The following is a 24,746-nucleotide window of genomic DNA, read 5'->3' on the forward strand; positions in this document are numbered from 1 at the left end:
GAGCTGGGCTGGGAAGTAGGGGAGTCTGGGCTCAGGACTTGCAGTCAGGAGGCCATCGCAGTAACCACTAGCAATCCCATGCTGCCTCCACTCTGAAGCATCTACAAAGAGTTTTCGTGCTGGTTACCTCTTATGACACAAAGCAACCTGGTGTGATAGTGGATTTCACAGATAAGGGAACAAGCTCAGAGAACTCGAGTGACTAGCCCCAAACCACTCAGCTAGATGCCGCTCTAGAACTGGAACCCAGGCTTCCTGTTTGGCCCACTGTACCCCGCAGCCTCCTCTGTGGCAGTAGAATAATGCAGGGGGCTGGGACCAAGCCTGGGTACAAAACCACCTTCAGCCTCTTCCTAGAACTATGGCTTCGACCTTGTTACTAAACTTCTCTACTCATCTGTGAAATGGGGATGATAATATCTACCACTTCAGTCTATTGTTTTATAGTTACTGTGTGTTAAGTTCCTGGCAGGCAATACGTACTCCATGAATAAATAAATGGACCAGCAAGCAGGTATGGAGTGTTCATTGTCTTCTGAGCTCTGTGGGAAGACGCTGAGGAGAGGGGATCCTTTCTGTTGGGGAGAGGTTGGCTTGATAACTTCTTAAAGAAGTGTGAAAACGGGGTGGGGTCCTCTGTTTGTAGTTTGAACTGAAAAATCTACATGTAAGTAAGTACAAGCCACTTCCTGCCTCTCAGCACCAACTTTCTTATCTGTAAAATGGGAATAATGCAACAGTAGTGCCCATCTCACAGGACTAGCAGATGTGAAGTTCTGTATGAATCCAATCAATACCTGATGCAGAGATGTGGTCTCTCCCGAAAGCAGCTTGTGAGGAGATGGGGAAGCCAACCATCAGAATCTGCTATGAGATACATAATAAATCACCCCAAACTTGCTGTTTTGTAACCACCCCAAAACATGCAACATCTGTTTTGCTCAGAAATCTGCTCGTTGGGAAGAACTCTTTTCTGCCCATAGGGCATCAGTTGGAGAGGCTTGACTAAGTAAGGCTGGAAGATTCATTTTCAGGATGGTCATCACATGGCTGGTGGGCTGGTGGTGGTTGCCGGTTCTTTCCCACATGGGCGTCTCCGTGAACTCGTCTGGGCTCTGTCCAGCACGGTGGCTGGTTTCCTCTTATGACCATGAAGACAGGTGGTAGGAGTAGGAAGAGCAGCAGATCCCTTCCCTGGAAGTTGAGGGAGGAGGGTATTTCTAGAAGGAGGGTTTGGCCAACAAATACTGCAGAAAAGCCAAGTAAGAACTGAGAAATTCCCAGTGGATTGGGCAACCAGATCCTTGGGGTGGGGGGGGGGGTCTCCCTAGTGAGAGTTCCTCTCGGAGGCTCTGGGGGAGAACCATAGTCTAGCAAGTTGGCAGGAGATCCAGATGAAAGGCAGGCCCTGCAAGCAGACAGCTCTTCCTGGAAGGCTGGCGGTAGGAGGAAGAGGAGTTGCAGGGGGGGAAATGTTTTTAGGACGAGAGATTTGAGCATGTTTATGTGCCGAAGAGAAAAGGCCCATGAACATGACAGCATGACAACTGGCAGGGTGCGGGGACAGAGGAGGCAGAAGGAGGGCGCATGAATAACAGCTGGCACTTATTACGTATTTACTTAAGTTCTAGTAAGTGCATTATATGTTTTAACCCATTCCATCCTTTAAAGCATTTAAACAATGCTTTAAAGATATTCTGTTATTAACCCCATTTGACAGATGAGGAATCCAAGGCAAAGTTTGCACAGAGGAGTTAGGGAGGATTACTCAGGACCTCTTCCTCCAGCAAGAAAGGGAGGGCCAAGAAGGGCCATTGCAGGGCGGGTGGCAAGCCGTCCCTCTCCCAGAGGAGCTGCCACTGGACAAGACGAGCCAGCTGCAGTAAAGTAGGAGGGCTTTGGGTTAGATGAATGCCTTCCTGGTTGTTTTTTTTAAATGAGGAAACTTTAAACTTAATGGGCCTCCCTGATATGTAAAGGAGACCAAAGCAGAGCTGCACGAGTTGCAGTGTAAGGTCCTATGCTCTCTGCCTTCTCCACTTTCCTCTGATCTCAGTGTGGACCCCCGAGGCAGCCGCAGGCACTGAAGCTCCTTAGAACACAGGAGAGAAACAAAGGGCTGCCGAAGACCAAGCTCATTTTCTGCATATGAACATCTGAAGAGGCTGCAGCGTGTTTTCAGGGGAAAGCTCTCTGCAAAGAAGAGGCAGACAGCTCTCTCTAGGACTCTGGAACCTTCTATTCCTTGGAGGCGGGGGGATGGAGTAGATGACCTTTAAAACGCTACCAAAGGAAAGTGAGCAGAGAATGAAAGAGAAGCAAATCCTGGCGAGTGGGAGGTCCACACAGAGAGCTCAGACTTCATCGGGGCTGAACAGTGAACACCTAACCCGGTTGTACTTCCCCGGGCTTGGATGCCACCAAGGTGGCACTTTCTGTAGCCCTTTGCCCCTCGCTGCTGGAAAATATGTAATCACTTGCCTTATCAAGAGCTTCCCAAAGCTTTCTGTGGAAGACTATGCAGTGGCACATTCTGCCAATGAGCAAAGGAAATCTACCCCCATAAGCCCCAGGCCTGGAGGAGGGGTAGGGGACTAGGGAGAAGGAAGTCAAGATGGCATCCTGGGCGGTCTCTGCTTACGACAGAGCTGTGGTTACTGAGTTCCTTTGGTGGCAAAGACGAATAATACCAATAATAGTCATGATAAGATTTTGCATCTGTGCATGGTTTATTGTGTTTCTCCCACGGCAGTTTCACATCCAAAGTCTTACTGAATCCCCACAACTCAGTGAGATAAACCAGGCAGGAATAAGAGCCTCATTTACCATGCCTGCCCCTCTGAAGGAGTGGAGTCCGGCCCAGCTGCCTCTCAGCACTAGTACTATGCACTTCCAGGGATTCTCAGCCCCTGGGCCCAGGTCCACAATTTTCCCCATTCAACCATCCCCACCCCCGATTCTCTCATTGTCCTAGTTTTTGGCCCCCTGGACTCCTTTGGCTCAGTCACGAACCATCTGGTCTCTGAAAATCCAATCTAGCAGTTGAAAGGAGGGGAAAATACAGTGGTATTTTCCTCCTGCTTGGGGGGGGGGGGGTGTTCATAATTAGGTTATCTGTGGGTAATAGGAGGGAAGTTAGAAAAGAAATGATTCTAAAGCCTCTTGATGAAATGTCAAGAAAGTGAGAAGGAAAACAAAAAGATTTGGGTTTTTATAAAATATCAGCTGTATTAAGGTATTCTTACACGTAGTCAAATGGAACCAATTTTAAATGTGTAGTTTGATAAGTTTTGACAGATGTCTACTGTTTTATAACCACGATTTCAATCAAGCTATCGAAACTTTCCATCACCCTCAATGATCCCGGGCTCCGTTTGCTAGTTTAGCCCCCCTGCCACATTGCTGAACCTGATCTGCTTTCTATCACTATAGTTTTGCCTTTTTCTGAATGTCATATACATGGAATCATACAGTGTGTAGACTTTTGTGTCTAGCTTCCTTCACTGAAGATAATGCTCTTGAAATTCATCCACGTTGGTGCACGTATGAATAAGCTTGTGCCTCTGTATTGCTTGAATAATATTCCGTTTAGATTGTTTTGCTCAGGATGTCGTCACATTTCATCCATATGGTGACACATTGCAGGATTTCCTTCTTTTTTTAAGGCTGAATAATATTCCATAGCACGCATGTCTGTTTTCTTCATTCATTCATCCGTCACTGGACATTTAGTTGGTTTGTGAATCTTGGTTATCGTGAACAGTGCAGCAACGATGCTGGCATGCTAACATCTTGAGATCCCGATTTCAATTATTTTGGATAAATACCCAGAAGTGGGATTTCTGGATCATGTGGCAGCTTTATTTTTAATTTTTGAGGATCTCCATACTGTTTTTCATAGCACCATTTTGCATTCCCCTCAACAGTGTGTAAGGGTTCCAATTTCTCCACATCCTTGCCAATACTTGTTGTCTTTTTTATTTTTTTTGATACTAGCGTCCTAACAGGAGATCTCTCATTGTGATTTTGATGTGCATTTCCCTGATCAGTAGTGACTTTGAGCATCTTTCACATAACTGTTGACCGTTTGTATGTCTTCTTTGGAGAAATGTGTATTCACATCTTTTAGCCCCGTTTTAATTATGTTATTAGTTTTTTTGCTATTCAGTTGAGGGAGTTGATGTATTTTGGAAATTAACCTCTCATCTGATATATAGTCTTGCGGACATTTTCTCCCAGGCCATCGATTGTCTCCTCACCCTGTTGATTGTTCCCTTTGCCGTGTAAGAGCTGTTTAGCTTCATGGAGCCTCACTTGTCTATTTTCCCTTATGTTGCCTGTGTTTTTGGCGTCAATCCATGAAACCATTGCCAAGACCAATGTCATGAAACTTTTCCTCTAGGTTTTCTTTTAGGAGTTTTACAGTTTCAGATCTGATGTTTAAGTCTTTATTCCATTTTTAGTTGACCTTTGTGTGTAGTAAGACATGGGCCCCCAATTCTTCTTCATGTGAATATGCAGTTTCCCCAGCACCATTTGTGAAGAGACTGTCTTTTCCCCATTGTGCATTGTTGGCGTCCCTGTGAAAGACCAATTGACAGTATGTGTGTAGAGTTGCTGTTCTTTTACTGCTATGAACATTTGCTGCTATGAATAGTTTTGTTTCAATGTTTTTATTTATCTTAGGTAAATACCTAGGAATGCAATTGCAGGGGCATATGGTAAGTATATGTTTAACTTTATAAGAAACTGTCATATTGCTTTCCAAAGTATTGCAACATTCTACATTCCCACCAAAAGGGTATGAGAGTTTCAAATGCTCCACATCTTTTTCAACACTTGGTGTTGTCAGACTTTTTAATTTTAGTCATTCTAGTGGGTGTGTAGTGGTATCAGTGGTGATTTTAATTTACATTTCCCTAATGACTAATAATGTCATTAGTATATTTTCTTTGGTGAAGTACCTGTTCAAATCTTTTGTACATCTTTCTATAAAGCTTTGTCATTTTCTTAGTGAGTCTTCAGAATTATTTATTTTTCTTAATAGTCTTTCAAAGAGAACATTTAAAAAATTTATAATGAAGTCTAATTTATGATTTATTTTCTTTTATGGTTTGTGCTTTTTGTGTCCTATCTAGGAAATCTCTGCATATTCTAAAGTCACAGATTTTCTCCTATGTTTTCTTTGAGAAGTTGTATCTGTTATTTTTGACCTATGATCTATTTTGTATTAATTTTTATATATGGTGTAAACTGTGGATTAAAGTCCTTTTTTGCCTATGGGTATCTAATTGTTAAAGCACCATCTGTTAAAAAGGCTATCATTTTCTATTGAATTCTCTTGGTACTTTTACCAAGAATCAATACAAGTTTGATTCTATTTCCGGTCCCTCTGTTTGATTCAATCAATCTGTATGTCTATCCATACACCAACACCAAACTGTCGTAATTCTGGTAGTTGTACTTTAAGTCCTGAAAACATACATTGTAAGTCCTACAACTTGTTCTTGTTTTTTCAAGTTGTTTTGGATATTTAACCTTCTCCCACATCCTTGCCCATTCCCAGGGATAGGAATGACTTTTGAGGAAATAAGGGTATCTTTTCCTACTATTCATCACAGTTAGATAAAGAAGCCTTCCTGTAAGAGGTGAGAAAGTTAAGAGAAAGTGAAAAAAAAAAAAGGAACCTAGTCTTCAGGCTCTATGAGCACTAGTGATGGTAGTACCAGGTTGAGTGGGGCTGGGGGGATTCCTGGAAATGATTTTATGATTTCTTCCTTTTCTTGCAGCTCAAAACAGCTCCCTTAGAGGGGTTCCCTGGCTGCTTCCTTCCGAATACTGGGGGTTAAATCTGCTGTATTCAGCTTGGTGAAGGGGAGGGGGACTTCTCCCTTCAAAGTTGCCGCTCGGGATCCTCGCTTTTCCTTCTTGATTCTTCCGCTGGGAGTCCTCCTTCTTCATTCGTCCGCCAGCTTCCCGCACTGCAGGACTGCACATATCATCAGTTACTCTAAACCACTCAACTATTTTTATGGCCTTGCAGTGGAATCCTGAGTCTGAAACTAAATATAGATGTGGGAAGTTATAGGTGCACAACCGCCCATAATTTCAAGTGCCTGGCCCTGGCTGAAGCTTTAATTAGTTCCTTGCAGCACTTGATGTTTTCTTCTCCTTCCAGCCAGCCAGCTGGCCCCTGGAGTCTCTGTTTTTTCTCTGGCAGCACCACCTCTCACTTCTTGGCTTCCTAGTTAAGAAACAAGGTCCTTTTCTGGCTAAGCCCTAGGCTCCTCTTCCTTCAGGTCTGCACTGTCTTCTTTGAAGACCCTTAACCCCTATCTTGCTTGGGTAATGCCTGAAATTCCCTGAGCTAGCTGCTCCTCTCATTCCCAAGAACCCCAAGCTCCTTCTCAGCTCTGTCTCCCAGCATGACCAGGGATAAGCAACACATCAAAACCCTCATTCTGGGTCTAGACTGCCTCACATTTAGGTTTTATCACATCCACCCACAATCCGGCTATCCCTCAATACTCATCAATTTGGGGCACTTGGGAATTGCTAAACCCAGGAAGGGCTGAGTTCTGCCTGAAGTCATGGGCCCTGGAATTAAGAATCCAAGAAATTAGATTTGGCCTGGATACCACAAACCTCCCTCTTGGAATTTCAAGAGCCAAGGATTGAGAACGGGTCATGTTCCCTTTTCAGAGGAGCCCTTCCCATTGCCAATTTCCTAGGATCCCCTCTAACTCCAGAACTCATAGGGCCACAGCATTAGGCTGTGAACCCCACGGACTGCAATGTGAATAATGCCTCCGGGATGTGCTGACATGGTGGCTCTGAGAAAGCCCTTCCCAGGCTCACACTCCAGGGTGAGTTTGCGGCTGTTTGATTCCAAAGCCTGACTGGGCGTTAGGCTCTCCTACTAACCAGTTGTGTGACGTACCTCCTCTGAGTCTTGGTTTTCTTATTTGTTAAAAAAAGGGGGGATAATAAAACGCACCATAAGAGTTGTCATAAGGAACGAGGTATATGTCGAATGCATGTTTCACCAGCGGTTCACACACTCACTGTGCCTCAGTTTCCTCTCTGGAGAGTGATGAGAAAGTTTTGTTTGATGTTTTGTGAGAATTAACAAGTTAATACGTGGCGTGCTTAGAACAGAATTACCACATAGTAAACACTGTAAAGTACTAACACACAATTATTAGTATTTTGCTGCCCCGATTTTATCATCTGTCATCTATCTAGCTATCTATCATCTATCATCTCTATCTACAAAACTCTAGCCTTTATTTGTATTTTATTAGTTTCCCACTACTATCCTCTTCTTATTCCAGGATCCTATTCAGGTTACCACACAACAGTTGCCATGTCTCCTTAGTTTTTCTCTGATCCGTGACAGTTTCTATCTTTTTGGTTTTCATGACCTGACCCTTTTGAGGAGTACTGGTCAGATATTTTGTAGAATGTGCTCAATTTGGGTTGGTCTGATGTTTTTCTGAGTTAGACAGGGGTTAAACGTTTTACGAAGGTTACTACAGAGATGAGGTACCCGTCTCATCACGTCTCCAATTTTATTTTTAATGGGAATGAATTCTTTGGGCCCCTTTGTTCGGATTCTCTTTTGAAGCAGAGGGAAGGGAAGTCTGGGAGGCTGAAAGCAGCATTCAGCCAATGTAAGCTAAGACCTGCCCAGGTCAGAGGCCTTGGACCATGCCTATAGGCAGGGGAGGTGGCCAGGCTGGTCAGAGGCAGGTAGAGTAGGACTTATGATTCATTATGAACCAAATTCCCAGAGAAGACAAGAAGGGAGGTTCTAATGGGGAGCCCCCGGGCCAGGCTTAGGAGGCCCGTGAGGTTGGAGGTGGACAAAGGGGGAAAGGGAGAAAGGCTAAAGGCAAGCTTCCCCTCTCAGCTGGACTGTCCTGAGGGACCCCATCAGCAGGAACCCCGAAAGAGACTGCAACCCCAGTAGCACTACCATCCCGAGCCTGAGGTGTAGAAGGACTTGGGGACATGCAGGCTTGTGCTGCTCATTGCATGGGCCAATGCAGCTGAGACTGGGGACTTGGGAAACCCCCCTGGAGCCTGCCTCGGTGCCGGGTCAGAGCAGCAGCTCCCAGCCCTGCGAGGCTGCCTCTGGGAAACAGAGGCCCCGGGCAACACAGGCAGCCGGTGACGGTGTCTGGGTACACTCTCCTTCCTGAAATGCGAGTGCTGCCTGTGGTGAACCAGCTGTGGCTCTTTGCCTGGGCTCTCGGGGCTTTTGTCAGAGTTCTGAACCAGGGCGAGGGCACAGGCACACTTGGTGGCAGGAACTGGGGGGTAAGTTCTCTGCTTTATTGACACACCTGGGTCCGCCTGCTCCTCCATTGTTTGGGCCTCCTCCTCCCTTCTGCCCCTTCTTCTTGTGCCAGGCAGCCCTCGGGGCTATCACAAGACGTTGAGATCGAGACAATTCTCTAAAGGCTCTGATTTGCCCCTAGAAACCTGGGTCTGGGGTGAGGACGATGGGAATGATGGGAAGACTGACCTGGGACTTTGGTCAGAGAACAATCTAGACAAAGCACTTCCCCACTCTAGGCTCAGCTTTCTCATCTGTAAAATGAGGGGTCAGATTCAATTATTTGCTTCATTGACCTTTAAAAGCGCTGTATTAGTTGCATCAAATATTAATCTATAATCTGTAGATTATACTTAATCAATAATCTATTAAATTAATAATAATCCAAGACAAAAATTGCCCATGATCCATCCTGAAATGACATCAATATTTGTGTAGGTTCCTGACATGTTCTAGCCCTTCCAGGTACATATTTAATTTTAATGTATTTACAGTAATATCATAAGTAGGGATTTATATTTAACATTTTCAGTTAACATTACATCGAACGTATTTTTTCCTTTCCCTGTTCTTACCTATCTCTCTTTTTTCCCATTCTCATCTTGCTGAGGTAACTAATGTTAACTGCTTAGTTATGTATGCATTCATATGTGAATATAGTGTAATACAATGTATAGAATTTGCATTGGGGGAGAGGGGTCATTGTTTATTTTACAAAACTATATGCATTTCTCTGCAACTAGCTTTTCTCATTTAGCCTTATGTTGTGGAAATCCAACCAGGCCAAGAGCAACAGCACATAATTTCATTTTAAGAACCAAGGACTGAGAATGGGTCCTATATAGAGATATAGCACATGATTCCATATAGAGATACCGTGCATAGTTCTGTGGTATGAATAAAGCTATCGCAGTTTACTCTTTCCTACACCCTCACCAGCACTTTCCCCATATTTATCTGCTCTTTGGCTTTCCTCTTCTGTCAGCTGGAATTCTGAATGTGCTCCGCCCATTTTTTCTATTGAGTTTGTCTTTGTGGGAGTTCAATGTAGGATATTAACGTGCCTTCTGTCATATATGTTGCAAATATGTTTTCCCATTCTATCATTTGTGTTTTGACTTAATAGGGTATCTTTTTCCATACTAGATGTTTTTCTTTTATGTCTTCAGAGATGTTTATTTTTTTTCCTACTGGCTTTTCAGTTTCCTGTTTTGTTTTGTCTCCACGACACAGTGGCTACATTCCTAAGTTTCCATCTATAGTTTCCCTCGTTTTATTTTTCTCATTTAAACATGCAATCTCTCTGGAATTTATTATTGTCAAATTAAGGTAGGCTCCAATGTTATTTTCTTCCATGAAGATAGTCAAACTCAGCAGCTTCCAGTAAATATTGGGTTAGAACAAAGTGTTCTGAAGCTAAAGAAGTTAAAAACTCCCCTTCAGGTGATCTTTGGGGGCCCTTCCAGGTCTGACACTCTCTGACTCCATAATGCCCAGTATGGTGACTGCTTGCTAAGGGAGAGAAGGCAACAGACAGCATTGCTTTGTGCAAAAGTAATTTCAATATTAAATCCCAAGTTGGCTCAAAGTGGATATTAGAATTGCAGCATTTTAGAGGTGGAAGGAACCTTGGAAATTATCTAGTCTAATTGCTCTCAATGCTGGCTGCCTTTAGAGTCACCTGGGAGCATATAAAAAGTCCTGGTGTCCCCGAGCCAAGTCAGACCAAGTGAATCAGTCCCTGAGGGTAAGGGCCCAGGCAGGGCTAGTTTGGAAAATCTCCTGGTGATTCTAATAAGCACCTACCGTGTTTCCTGAAAATAAGACCTAGCCGGGCCGCCAGCTCTAATGCGTCTTTTGGAGCAGAAATTAATATAAGACCCGGTATTATATTATTATATTATATAAGACTGGGTCTTATATTAATATTTGCTCCAAAAGATACATTACAGCTGATGGTCCGGCTAGGTCTTATATTCAGGGAAACACGGTACGGTTAAGAACCAACCACTTCTGTAGTTCAACTCCCTCATTTCATCAGTCAGTAAGTTGAGACTCAGAAAAGGTGAGCTGGGTATCACAGAGCTGGCTGGCTGGCTGGCTGGCACTGGAACCCGCATCTCTGCTTCCTGGATTGGCGTTTTCCTCTGCATCAAACAAATCCATCATGCACCATGCCTTGGATTTTCAGCTGGCCACACTCAAGTCTCTGTATGAGCGCTTTGTAGCTTTGTATCTGATCAGCTTTATGATGGTTCCTGCATGCAATTCTCACAGAGGAATAGACCTTGTTCTGTTTTGCCAGAACTTCGGGAGGAACAGGGTTATAAAGAACTATGATAATGATGAAACCTGAGGGAATCAATGGCACATATATGTAGAGGAGCCTACTGAGCCTACTGAGAGGTGGGGTGCAGAAGTAGGACCAGTTCCGTTGACGGGAGGTGGTGTTTGCCTTGGGCTACAGTGCCTCAGTGCTGGCCACTTCGGGACACAGGGGCAAGGTTTCAAGGCAGAAGTGCCTTGGTGTCAGCCTGCCTCCTCACGCCCTGACCTTCTCCCTCTGCTCTGCCCTCAGGAATGAAACCGTGCTGCACCAGTTCTGTTGCCCAGCCGCGGACACCGAGCAGAAGCCCGCCTGCTCCGACCTGGCCTCCCAAAGGTGGGAAGTGACCGCTGGATGCTCCTCCTTTCCCCACCCCCACTGTCCTTCCTCCCCCCGAGGAAAGCACACTCCGCTGTGCCATTTGGCCTCTTACTCTTAGTCTTGTGTTTTTGTTTGTATCTCCTTCCTCATACTTCCAGTTCTCTTTCCTTCCTCTGAACCCCAGATGAGCCATTCCCAAATTTGAGGTCATTATGCAGTTTTGTTCAAATGCCAAACCGATCTTCCTCCCCTGTAAACGGCCTATATGAAATACGTTTTTTAAACATTAAGGGAAATTAACACATATACATATATTCACACACATGTACATGGCACATAGTAGGTTGTCTGGCACTCAGTAGTTGCACAACCAATGACAGTGCCCCTCCTTCCTCTTATATCAAATATTGACAGTTTTCTTTCTAATCTTTCTCCTTCGATAAAGGAGCCAAGATGACGGACTTTAATTTTAGGGATTTTTAAACCTTCGTTGAGTTAGCTGACAACCTGGGAAGGAAAGGCAGCGTTTGGTGTCAGTGTCCCAGGCTTCCTTATTTCTCTTGTTTTGGGTTATTCATATGCGCTTTTTCTTCCTGTCTCCTTTCCCTGTAGTCTCTCTCCATCATGTTTTCATCTTTCTCCTTCCACATTCATCTGGCTCTCTGCCCTTCTGTTCCTCCATTTCTCCTCTTCCTCGCCCACATCAATTTCCTCTCCCTCTCCTCTAGATCTGTGTGTGCTGTCAGTTTCTGTCTCTTACTATACTTTGCTTTCTTCTCTTTTCCACCACTTTTTTTCACAGGTCTGCACATTTCTCTTGTTTTTTACTTCACTTGGAGTAAGATACTCCGATTCTGGACTGACATTTGCCCCATCTACATTCCCCTGTTGTCAGAATGCATTTGGTCAAGTTACTTCATGCCTCTAGGCCTCAGTTTCCCTGTCTGTATGTGAAGGGTTTGGTTTATCTAGAAAATAACATTTACATATAACCTCACTGAGCCTCTCGACTGCTTAGGGAAATAAGACCAGGCAGGTTTTATAATCCCTGTCTTCCGAGAGACAAGTGGGTTTCGGAGTCCTCAAGGGACTTGCTCACAGCCACACAGCCCGTTAGTGTCCACGCTCAGACACACACGGGGGCGTTTGACTCCCATTGCTCGCCACTTCCAGGTTTAAGATTTAACGATTCCCTTAATGTTATCTTTCCCTCTTGTCCTTGGAAAATAACTAGATAGTAATCAGAGATGGTGGCTATCGAGCTTGGGGACAGAAAATCACCCCTGAAATGCACTACTATTGGTTCTCCCTTAAAGGGAAGTTGGAGGGGGTCTGGGACAAGGTAGGATGCTGAGGAGGGAGCAATGGGAGTTGGGCCACAACAACACCTCCAGACCCTGAATTCGGTCCAGAGCTGTGGGAGGCATGGTTGTTACCTGCAGCTGACCAGGTTCGAGGATGGAAGGCAAAGGGAAGGCGCAAGCTCTGTGCGATGCCCTGAGAGGTGTTTGGGTCAAGTTCTGTGTCAGGACATAAGGACAATTAGGACACTGGCTCCTTGAGGAGCTCCCCATCGAGTGGGGCATAGCGATGCCTCCAAATTGAAAATGGCTCATCTGGAAACTGGAAGGAAAGAAAGGCATGAGAGCATGAGACAGTGGGAGAGAAGGGAGAGAGGACAGAGAGTGGAGTAACATGAGGGTGATCTGGGAGGAAAGAGACGGAGGTCTGGCTCCTCCCATGAGCTGTCCCTGTTCAGACACATGGCTTTCTTCCTCCTAAAAATGTCCTCCCTGGCAGGGGATGAGAATCGAGGAAAACTGTCTACGCTGCCTCCCACCCCATCAATCCAACTCAATTCAGTAAACATTTAATAGCTGCCACCCAAGCACCAGGCACTGGTGAGAATGGGTAACATCACACCCTCACAGAGCTCAGTCCTGGGGGGCCCAGCAACAGAAACCCTCTATTGTGTTTTCCTCGGTCTTTTCTCTCTATCATACCCACCCCTCCCACTCTTTCACCTGCCAACACTCCTCTGACTACCTGGCTGGGCAACCTTGCAGCCTGGCTCCTGGTGGGATGGGGTAGGAGAGAGGTGGGTGTAGGAAGGGTACTGCTCTCTCATGTGAGCCGGGCTCCAAGGGAATAGGGTTCTTCTCCGAGATTCAGGGTGGGATGGTAGGAAACCTATTATCTCAGTTTCCCTTTGAAGGGCAGGTGCCAAGGTTGTTGCAGAGGTGCGCTGGGGAGGGAGGAGAGTAGGGTGGGTGGTTTTCTTTAACTGGTTCACGGAGGGACCTGTAAGCCCTGCCAACTGCAGCCCTCCCCTTTGGGGGGGCAGGGAGACTTGCACCTGCGTTTGCAAGCTATTGTCCAGCTGTTGTCTGTGTCTGTTCCCAGTTATTCCAAGTTGTCCTGTCTGTCTGGTTTGTAGTTTTCTAGAGTGTGTTTCTGTCTGTCTATCTGTCTGTCTGTTTTTCTGATGACAGTTTCTCTGCTTCTCTGGGAGGAGACTATATAGATGTTTTCTGACAGTGTATATGTGTCGGTCGGTCTGTCTATCCTTGGCCTCCTGGGGGAATTCCATCCTGAGATAAGTTTTCTCCCATCAGATTCCCAACATCCCTGCTTCCAACCCTACGTGTGACCCCTTCGTAACCTTTAATTCCTTCCCTTTAGCCAGGTTTCCCGCCTCCAGAGAATGTAGCCCAAACCTCCCCTGTGGGTTTCTCTCCGAGGATGCAGGGGTGAGACCAGCACAAGTGGGGAGACACAGGCTCCTCCCCACTGCTCAGTCGAGTTTCCCCCCAGCTCAGCCAGACTCCAGCCAGATCAGCCTCCTCTGAAGCTTTCTAGGCACAAGCCAATGGGTCTCTATAGGTGACCCCAATAAGAAATCCAAATTAATCCATCTGCTCTCAGGATCGATTATTGGGGCAGTTGGTGTGTGATCTCAGAGCTGGCTGCAGAGGCCCCTCACATTCTTTCTCTGCACCACGGCTGAAGCCAATGGTGACCAAGGTCAGCACAAGTTTGAGGGGCCTGTCCCCTGCCTACTCCCATCCCAAGCTGTGGGTCCGAGCAAGAATCCCTTTCCTCGAGCCCCTGGGCTCGTCCCTGGGGGCTGCAGTGGCCGCTGATCTGTATAAGCCGGTCACCAGTGGTCGCCGCTGATCACACGCGTGAGAGGAGCTGCTGCTGCAGCCTGAGGCAGACCCTCAGCCCAGGGGAGAGCCTCGCCCCCTCCCAAAGGGACAGCGAAGCCCCAGCCCTGTGAGTGTGTGCTGGGACAGCCTTCCCCGGCCACTGAGAGGGAGAGGGGGTCAGGAGAGGTCTCTCTTGGACCTGGAGCCTGCCAGGGAGGACGCTCCCAGAAATGGGAAGTCCAGAATGAAGCAAATGTGGGCACTGCGTACCCGTGAGAGAAGAGGCCCCGCGGTGGGCAGTAGGGAGGCGCAGGGGGCTGGCGGAGGGTTAGCACAGCCTCCGTTGTGCCTGGGTTCACGTATCCCTACGCTTACCAGGCTAACAGGCCTTCAGCTGCGAGCTGGGGGTGGGGGGCTCAAAGCCAGCCCGGGGGGCAGCAAGTGTGTGCCAGGTTCTCTCATCCCCCTTCCCCACCTCCTCCCTGCTGCTAGCTAATGGCGGGGCTTTATTCTGGGGAATTGAATAGGCTAGTAATTGCAGCCGTACTTTCAATCCCATGGGCTCCCCTCCCTCTCAGGCTCTCAGTGACATTTGGAACAAGGACCCTGGCGCTGGCCAGCTGCTTCCCAGCATCTAGTAGAAGGGCAGCCCATTTGTCTCCATGGGTGGCACTGGGGTAAGATGAGGAAGATTGGCTTCTGTTAGGGTAATGACAGGAGGTTGGGGTGGAGGGGTATCCAGGAAGGGGAGGCACTAGGGAGGAAACAGGATAATCTCCAGCTCTGGGGAGGAAGAAGGGATGGGGGTGACGGTGGGGTCACCCCCAATATTTGGTCCTTCCTCCTCAACTGCCCTGCCCTACTCCAGGATGGAAGAGACACTAATATTTATTGAACACAACGCTTACTGAACACTCCAGGGATGTTGCACTAAGCACTCTTAATAATTTATCTCACTTAATTCTGTGAGACAGCTGCTGCGTACTCCCGTTTACAGAGAAGGCATCTGGGTGGAGAGAAGTTCAGCGTCTTGATAGAGGGACCCCTGCTTATCAGTTTGGAGCTGGCAGGTAGGCCCAGGTCTAACTCTCAAACACAACCTCTTTCCATGGAGCTGCTGCTATGATTTTTTTTTTTTTAGTAGCACAGGAGAAATCCTTTGAGACATTTCATTTAATCTTAAGTAACATGATTTCCTCTGATTATAAGTTATGCTTGCTAGTTGTTGGAAATGTGGAAAATACAGGAATATAAAGAAGAAAATAAAAATTGAATCCAGCCATGTAGAATTAATCATTATTATTACGCTAGTGTGCAAACGTCTGGAGTTTTATTTTTCTGTGAACTGGGTTTTACATGTCCCCCCACTTTAAGAAAAGGATGCTGTGGCCAGTATTTCCCACCGCGTGCATTGAGAGCGCCTCCTGCCTTAACCAGACCCTCCCAGTGCCTCCACCTCTCTTGTGGGACACACAGCTCTCTGTCACCCGCTAACCAGCCCGCAGGTGTGTATGGCAGTGGCTGTGGGCTCTGCTGGACACTGCACTCCTGGATGCCCTAGAGGAAGGGACACCCTCCCAAGAATGGCTTTCTGGGAGAGCCCTGCCTTAGCACTGCCCCTCACCCGGCTCTCCTTTCCTCTCTCCCCACCAGCATGAGGCATGATCAATGGAGCAGCCAGTGTTTGCTCAGCAATTATGGAGCAATTAAATTCTCAATCAATACAGTTTAGTATTCAAACTGCTGGGCTTGGGAGCTTTGGCGTCAGTGCTTACTCCATTTGTCACGTCCGAGGCTCAGAGGCTGCTGGGAAACCTGCTTTACCCACCAGTGGACCGGGTAGGGGCATTCTGGGGTTGCAGAACTGCATCCAAGAATGGAAAAGCCTCAGCTTCCTCACAGGCCCGGGGGTGTGTGTGTTGGGGGGAACAGGTCCATCCAGGCTGCCCTGCCCCCAGGCTCTGGGGTCTCTGCATCTTCACCCCAGCAAGGCAAGGGGGAAGTTGTCTGGTCGCCTTCAGGGTCCAGTGGTTAGTTCCTGGAGGCCTTTGCAGGAGTTGGGATCACGTGACCTGGCCCAGGGCTGTAAAAGTTCCCATAGTGCCCTGCCCTGGAGTGGAGCACCCTGCCAGCCGTCTTGGCCCAGGTGAGAGTCCTGGCACTGAGAACCGTTTGGTGTGGGCACAGCAAACTTGCACGGAAGTGCAGAGCGGCAGGCGGAGGGGCAGGGCTGCTCCTTCCTGTCTGAGCTTTTTGAGCAGGTTTGCTCACTGGTCTTCTGAGGGTCTTGTGTAGTTACAGCAGAATCCGCCTCGACTGGGCTCCACACCTGGGGGTGACCACAACAAGATAGCAGGAGAATTTGGTCCTGGCGCCTGATGAACGTGTGGTCCGTCACCTTTTCTCTCTGTGATCGTTGCTCCGCCTGTGTCTTCCCTGCCAGACTCAGTAGGCACAAAAACAAAATAGATGTCAAATTACTGTGCTACCTAGGCAGTGGGTATCCCCCACTAATTCCAGAAAGTGTTAGGAAAGCTTTGTCTTGTCATGACGTTTGACTTTCTGCTCAGAGGACTTTCCTCAGCTGGGATGTGAAACTCATGTTTGGAGTCAAGTATTTGTCCAGGTCAATTCCCTTGTGTATTTTTCCCCCCCAGGCCTTGAGCCATCCTTTAGGACTGGTCTCTTCATGAGCCCTCCCTGTCACCAGAGGGTACCTAGGAAACTTACCTGTCCATGGAGCTGTGCTGGGGGCTGCACCGTGAGTGAGGCCAGGCGGGGGCCCACCTCCCCAGAGCTGCTCATTAAGACCGACAGCTTCCTGTCAGCAGCATTTAGAGATGATCAGAGAATTCCTCCTCACTCAGTATTTCTGTTTTATGTCCTCCGCCCATGAGAGAGGGAAAGAATACTAGCTGTCATGTACTGAGCACTTGCTATGTGCTACACAAGTATTACTTATTTAATTCTTACTAAAAACTTATAGAGTGTTGTTAATCCCATGTTCCAACAAAGACAGTAAGGATCAGAGATGATGAATGACTTGTTCAATGTCCGCATACCTGGTAAATGGCAGAGCAAGGATTTGAACGAAGCCTCTGTTGCAGCTTATACCACTGAAGTCAGATAACAAAAAGGATGTGTTTTCAAGTACAGGAAGTGAAAATGTGGCTGGGGGAGGGAACAGCCAGCTCCCACTTCCCCAGCCACAGGAAGCCGTCTGCTTCGGGTCAGCTCCTCTCAGAGGACCTGGCCTGTAGTTCAAGGACTGAGAAGGCAGCGCCTCTCTTTCTGCTCCTCCACCTTATGCGTGAGGCTCTTTGCAGACTCCAGGCAGATTCGGTAAACACATCGGGGCAACCAAGCTGAAGAGAGAGATGACCCAGAGAATATTTTTAGGGGTGGAAAAAGCACTAGGCTTTATTATTTAAAGAGGTAAACATAACTAAAGATAACACTTCCAGAACAACAAAATGAAATATACCACAAGGAATGTCTGGCCATCTCTGTTCAGTTGGCATTCATTAATGCAGAGTTTTGTCCAATTTTCTGGGAAATACATTGTTGTTTCATTTACTGAAAACTTCTCGATTGAGTCTTTTGGCTGTTGTTTTTTCCATTCCCAGAAAGAGTCACCTCTCTTAGCAGGCCTAGAGATTTTTCTAACCTTACTATCTCCTGCTCTTTTTGTTTTGTTTTGTTTCTCCTCTGAAAGGACATCTTTACCTATTCATTTATCTTTTGACCAATAGTATGACCGTGAAAATAATTTATAATTCCAATGTGTTTCTGATGTATGACAAAAAGGGTTTTAAATTTGTTTTATAAAATCAAAAAAGGAAATAATCTTAATCTATAGCAAGAGTGAGTTAAGCAGGTCATTAAAAACTTTGAGAGGCCTTGGGATGACTCAAGAAACGAGATTTTTAGAGATTTCTTTTGTGACGATTAAAAAACAAAACGGGAAAGACAGCCGTCTGTGAGGAAAGACTGGCACATGCTGCAGTCTCCAGCAGGGAGAAGTGTCAGCGGGAGCTAAGAGAAAGGGTCTGTTGATTTAGAACCACAGGATGTCATGGCTGGAAGCAAGCCAAGGCATGCATACATCGGCCTTGATGGAACAGACAGGAGACTGAGCATGGGATGAAGGTGCCTTGCCCAGGGTTTCCCAGCTGGTGAAATGCAGAACAAGGAGAGGTCAGGCTTCCTGAAGAAGCTGGTGCTCGCACCCCCTGACTCAGACCAGGCACTGTCCTGCTCCAGGCATCAGTGTCCTCAGCTGTAAGGGGGTGGGGAGGGAGAGCTGTCTAACCCTAAGGGCCTCTAGCAGTGAGCCTAGAAGAAGGCACTTGGCCTTGGCCAGGGATGGACGTGCACCTGGAGAGACTGGGAGCACTCACAAAGCAAAACAAATGGACAGTGGACCCAAGAGGAGGAGGGGAAAAGCAACGTCTGAACTGGTATGAGCATATGTAAGACAAAGAAGCTTTGGACAGGCCAGTGCACGTGTTTTTTCTTTCTCCATTTCTCTTATTGTTAAAACACAACAGGAAGTTCTAACACAGAGAAAACCCTCTGTGTTAATCTCACGCATCATCCTAGTCTTTGCCCAGCCACACCGTCTCATTTTCCTGTTCCCCATGCACTTGGGCCGTGCTGTGCGGGCTGCGACACGCCCCCTGAATGCTACAGGGAAGAGCCGGAGCCCCACTTCCCTTCCTCCACGCTGGCAGCCTCCAGCATTGCTCCTAGCCTTGGATGCAGTTCTGACACTCCAAGGACAGCAATGATGGGAAATGAAGGAGACTTAGGTGGAAAGTCAGCCATCACCTTAACTCACGTGTGTACAGCCTTTTCCAGGTTACAGAACTCCTTCCCAACCTTTTACTCATTTGATCCTCATCACATACACCTGTAAAGGTCACAGGGCAAGAATGATTGTGTCCATTTACAGCCGAGGAAATACTCAGAGAAGAGGAGCAGCTAGCTCAGGGTCCAAAGGTGGAAGCTGGCAGAGCCTAAGACGAGCGCCTGCACCAAGAACAGGCCGCCTGGGCCGTGATGCTGAGGCTTGCTTCCTCCTTGTCACGGCTGGAATGTGTCATGCCCCACGTGCCACCGCCCACACACTAGAGGGACCTTGGTTCGTCACCATGTTCTAAGTCTAGGCCGCAGTTTTGCAGCTTTGGAGATCCACTGGGCTAGCCCGAGGTCCTCTGATTCCAGGGGAACTGAGTCACCAGAAACAAATTCATAAGAGAATGATATATTAGTATGAATTTACTAATTTATAATTAGAAGTGAGCCTGGTGAACAGGATACTCTTAATTACTGATCAATAAAGAACTTAAAAGTATGAAAGTCCTCTTTTTTCTCCAAGGGCAGAGAGAGGACTGAGCCCCAGATGATTTTTCTGGATTTCCTTCCAGGATGGAAAGGAAGAGAGAGGTGAGGAGGTGGGAAAGGAGAGCCCTGGGCTAGCAGACCCATTTACGAAGACTTCAAGGAAGCATTGGGAAGTGAAGCAGTTGAGAGCATAGACAGAGCAGTTCAAATCCAGGTTCACGTCCTGACTTGGCCACTTACAAATTCTGTGACCTTGGTTAAGTTACTTAAGTGTTCTAATCCTCAATTTACTTATCTGTAAAATGGGGGTCACAATAGCACTTACCTCTTAGGGTGGTTGGGAGGATTAAATGAGATGAAGCAAAGGCAAGGTGTCTGGTATAGAGTAAGCACTCAATAAATGCTAGTGATTTGAAAGCTGGATTTTTCAAGAGCAGAAAGAGAGGAATCAATCAAGATCCAGGAGTCCCAGGAGAAGGGGTCTAGAAACGCAGGTACGTCTGGGAATTGTTTAGAAAGAACGGACTGACCCCTTCAGGGAATGGGGTCCTAGTGGCAGAGCCTCTAGTATGGCAAGCAGCAGGGGATACGTCACCTTGCATTTGTTCCAGGTCATTGAGCCGTGCCCTTCAGGGAGAGGGTCCATCACCTCCTTCAGGTGATGGGCATGGAGCAGGAGGCAGTCTTTCAGATGTTTCTATTCAATCCTAGCCCCTGACATGCAGAGTGTTGGCTGGAAAGGGCCTGATATGGGCGGGGGGGAACTGGGGGGGAGGAGGGGGAGAAAGAGAGAGAGAGAGAGAGAGAGAGAGAGAGAGAGAGAGAGAGAGAGAGAGAGAGACTGTGAGAACTGAGGTACAAATTTGGGGGGAAATATTAAAGAAGCTAAAGGCCCAGATGAATGCCAATCAAGCAGGACCATAGGCAGGAAGCGGAGATGTTCAGGTCAGGAGAGGAAGTGATTTAACCCAGCACGAGGCTGTGACAGCACAGGCTAGGTTGAGATTAAGAGCAGAGGCATTTCATCAGGAACATCTTGCCAGTTTGTTCTCTCCTAAGAGGAGGAACAGTTTAAGCCCCTCAGGGAAAGTTTTATGGCCTGGCACTGACTCCTGGCCTGCCTGTGGGGGGCTTCCCAACCTGGGCTTTCTGAGGTTTCTTCCCAAAGCCGGTGTGTGCTGCATTTTCCCTTCCTCCTAAATACATTGGGAGATGACTCATGAAACCCACAGACATGTGGGAAATGGCATGGCCATTCTGATACTATAAGCTTTTGAGTGGTTTCTACTGCAGCAAGAAAGACTAAAGGTAGACATTAAGAAGGACTTCCAATAGGAAAGGTGAAGATAAGGAACGTGACTATAGGGAAATAGGTAGGGACTCTTCCTCCATAGTGATTTGATGGATATCCAGAGTAATGTCCTACGCTATTGTAAATCTGCCATTTCCATCTCTTGTGTCACAAGACTCCTGTTTTGGCAAGCACACATCTGACCGCCATAAGCACCTGAGGTCCATCAGAGACCTTTTTCCTGGCAGGTGGTAAAGTTGAGCCTGTGAGGAGCTGGAAGGATATCCTTCCCTGGAAATGGCTCAGGACCAAAGAAACATCTGCTCTGCTGGGGTGAGGTAGGGCTGGTCTGGGTTGGACCAGGAGGAGGAAATGAAGGGACTTTAGAGTCACAAGAACACAAAACCCAGGCAGGCATGGTCTCATGCCCTGCCCCTGGGATGGGCTGTGTGCACACATGGTTTGTGTAGGTCATCATCGTAGGGCTGTCGAGAAAAAGGAGATCTTTGTTCTCCAGTGAGCAATTGCTCGTGAGCCAGGACCTGGGGAAGCACAAAAGGCCCAGATTAGGGTAAATGGAGAGAGAGAGAGACTCTGAGAACTGAGGTACAAATTGGGGGATTAGGGTAAATGTAGAAACCTACACTTACTGAGCATCAAGTAGGTGCCAGAGGCTTATTGGGCATTATTTCCTTAACTCTCCCCCCAAAAACTCATGGAGTAGTTATGCTCACTTTACATATGAGGAAATAGGCTCAGAGAAGTTAAGAAACTAGCCCAACACCACATAGCTAGTGAGTAGCTGGATTTTCACCATGGTCGGTGTCTGGTTCTCCATCTCATACTTGTTACAGGCTGCTGCCTCCCAGCCCTTACTTCCTCCTGGTAAGCTTTTCTTGGTATCATCTCTAACACAGATCTTCAGAAATTACACCATACAGAAAAGCCCAATACTTCTCTGTTTAAAGAATTCTAGCACAAGAAACCAAAAACATTAAAAAATGATAGTTAAAGAACTGTTCTTTATCCTGACATCACATCTTTCCTACATTTCATATTCTTTTATAATGTTATAGGGAAACTGAAGGGTGCTCTGGAATTCAAATTTTACTGGGGAATATTGGGGGACAGTGTATTTCTCCAGGTAGTTGTCCTTCAATCTAGTTGTGGAGGGCGCAGCTCAGCTCCAAGTCGCTGTTTGCAATCTTAGTTGCAGGGGGCACAGCCCCCCATCCCATGCAGGAATTGAACCGGTATCTTGTTGTTGAGAGCTTGCGCTCTAACCAACTGAGCCATCCGGCCGCCCTGGAATGTTTTTCTTATCAGGCAAAATAGCATGTTGGAAATCCTAAAAAGGAAAAACGAAACAAGACAGTTGCTGCATCTCTAGGGCTTACTGAGCATTTGACATATACCACTACCTAATTCTTTCGTGGAGTGGGAAGTGAGGCACAGGGCATTAAGCAACTTGCCCAAGGCCACACGGCAGGGGCCAGGCAGACCCGCGTTCAGACCCAGGCACTCAGGCCCTGAGCCCACACTTGTAGCTGCCACATGCTGCCCAACCCGGCCTGCAGCCTCGTGTGCCCCCTCCTCTCAGGGACCCCGAAGGCACTCACACCCTGGGCCTGGCTCCCAGCTGGCACACACGCTGTCTTGAGTACACCTCTCCCAGCATCACCGGTGTGGCTTCTGACAGTCACCATGTTCCATCTGGAGATCATCACCATGCAGGCCACAAAGGGCCATAGGGGGTGGTCCTCAAGGGACACGTCCATTCTCTCTCCTAAAAGTCTCCTTGCTGAAATAGTGGGCACACTCAGCTGCGGTCAGACCCCTTGCCGTCTGTGCAGCCCTGCCAGCGTGCAGTTGTGGGGCCATCGCCCTTGGAGGGGCTTCCTGACCCCTCTGGGCTCTGCGAGACCTCCAGTGTTCCTGAGCCTGTCCATCAAGCATGCTCTGCAGACTTGGTGCTCCAGCCAGGCAGACACCATTGCTTATGTAAAGACAGGAGGAAATTGGCCCCAAAGGAGGAGGTGGGGAATAATAAAGACAAATTCAGGACGGGGATTCCCTCTGAGGAGGGACGGAGGAACACAAAGTATTAAAAGCTTCTAATGTGCTATTTCTTGAGCTGGGTACAAGTGTATGTTTTTCTTTATACCCCACATGTTATTCATATCTGCATAGATAAAACAGTTCGTGATAAAAGGAAACAATTAAATAAAAACCAGAGTTCACTAGACCGTGAACAGTAATTGCTATCTGTATCGGGGGATGACTTTAGGTTGTGTGTTGGGGGTGGTTTGCAGGGGGCGGTTTTGGAGCTTATTCTTTAGGTTGGTGAGATGAGAACACTAAAAGGAGGAAATGCTTTCTCTTAGGGGTAATAATGCAAGCAGACATAAAAGGTGAGAAAATCCAAGGTGTATTCAGGCGCACAGTAAGTTCTACTGCCCGGCGTAAGGGAAGCATGCACTTGTGAAATTGTGTATTGTGTGTTGGGGAGGATGCAGGGAACAGGAAACTCGTAGAGCTTGATGTTGCTATGAGCTCCACGCCTATCTGTGAGAAAATAAAATGCTCAGAAATATTCGGATAGATGGCATTAGTCAGTGTGGCCCGCTTGGGAACCTATGAGGGAGGAAGCTTCTAGATAAGGCCTCTCTGGAGCGCAACAGGTTCTGACATGCCCAGGTGCTAACGTTCCCTGTGGGCTGGGCTAAGCAGGGGAGTTTTACACATGGGACATCTCGGGGCAGGCATGCTGAGTTTCTCCTATGCCCCTGTCTTGAGTGAGTGTCCTGGGGAGTGTGGGCCTGGGTGTGGGGAGGGCGCAACCCAGAGAAGTGCTGTATCCCTGTGACAGGAAACCCTTGCAGACAAACCAAACTGGCCAGCACATTTTGGAACAGCTGTGAGACCGAAGTCTGGAGCCTCCAAGGAGCCGGCAGGAGAGAGAATAACTTACTCTCTCAGGGCCCTGGGGAGCTGGGAGGGAGAAGCATCTGTCACAACCAATGAAGTCAGGGCGGCCTCTGCAAGTGGATGAGCCTGGAAAGCCACAGCTGCCCTCCTCCAGGGGTTTCTATTCTGAGACTTGGCTTCCAGCTTGGATAATGGAGGTCAAGGAGCCACGGCTGGGGGAGGTGCTTGCCGTGGATTAAATGATGTAAGGGAGGCCAGGGGCGGCTTATGCTGTGTCCTTGGGTGTTGAGAGCTGACTGGTGGGTGTAAGCAGTGATGGTGCCGTGTGCGCCTTGGGCCCGTGCAGAAGGAAGGGGAGAGGGAGGAGCCTGGGCCTCTCCTTCCTTCCAGATGTCACAGCATGTTGCGTGGATTATCCATTTCATGATGAGCAAACAGAGGTCCAGAAAGCAGCAACCTGCCTGAGGTTACAGCAAACGCTACGAACAGAGATTAAATGGGGCCCTGACTCCCAATGCTCTTCCCACCACCTGGAGCAGCCCTTTCCAGCCTGTTCTTTGAATCAGCACTGAGTGAATTTTTCTAACACTGGCCCTCTGTTCACCTCAACCCTCCCCAGTACTACTCGGGACCCCAAAGGATGCTTGGCTTTCCTTGTTCGGTGACTTTACTTTGACCATCTAAGATCCCTTTATGGATTCAGACGAGGGAGGGAAAGAAGTGTTTTAGTAAAGGCTGAAAAATCTTCAGATGTAAGGTGTATTGTTAGCTTTTGTCTGGAAAATGCCTCGTTGTCTTTGTCCCAGAAGAGCTTTCAGAAAGGCCGGCAGAGTCTGGGATAATCTAGTGCAATTGGCCAGGCCCTGGGGGGGAATCTTCCAGCCTGAGGAGTCCTGCAGCCTTCAAAACACTCCAGCAAGCTTTCTAGTAATTACTGTTCTCGCCACCGCACACATGGGGAAACAGCCCCTCTTCACCTCCACCCGACCCCCCAAGCCACCCACCACCATCAGCACCAACAAGCTCAGGGACTGGGCCTCCACC

At 47.6% G+C, this 24,746-nt stretch overlaps 1 protein-coding gene across 7 annotated transcripts in view; it reads left to right on the plus strand.

The window, feature by feature from the left end:
- IQSEC3 (IQ motif and Sec7 domain ArfGEF 3) overlaps positions 1-24,746 on the plus strand; it is a 100,953-nt gene that overhangs the window by 20,438 nt on the left and 55,769 nt on the right. For all 7 annotated transcript variants that reach the window (XR_013993964.1, XR_013993965.1, XM_081058793.1 and 4 more), the window contains exon 2: positions 10,920-11,003. Coding sequence is in view for 4 of the 7 variants with exons in the window: in XM_081058793.1 (XP_080914919.1) it covers positions 10,920-11,003 (84 nt within the window). In the remaining 3 variants the exon portion in view is untranslated. The remainder of the gene's footprint in view (positions 1-10,919; positions 11,004-24,746) is intronic.

This window comes from Rhinolophus hipposideros (assembly GCF_964194185.1).
Source record: "Rhinolophus hipposideros genome assembly, chromosome: 9".
Lineage (NCBI taxonomy): Eukaryota > Metazoa > Chordata > Mammalia > Chiroptera > Rhinolophidae > Rhinolophus > Rhinolophus hipposideros.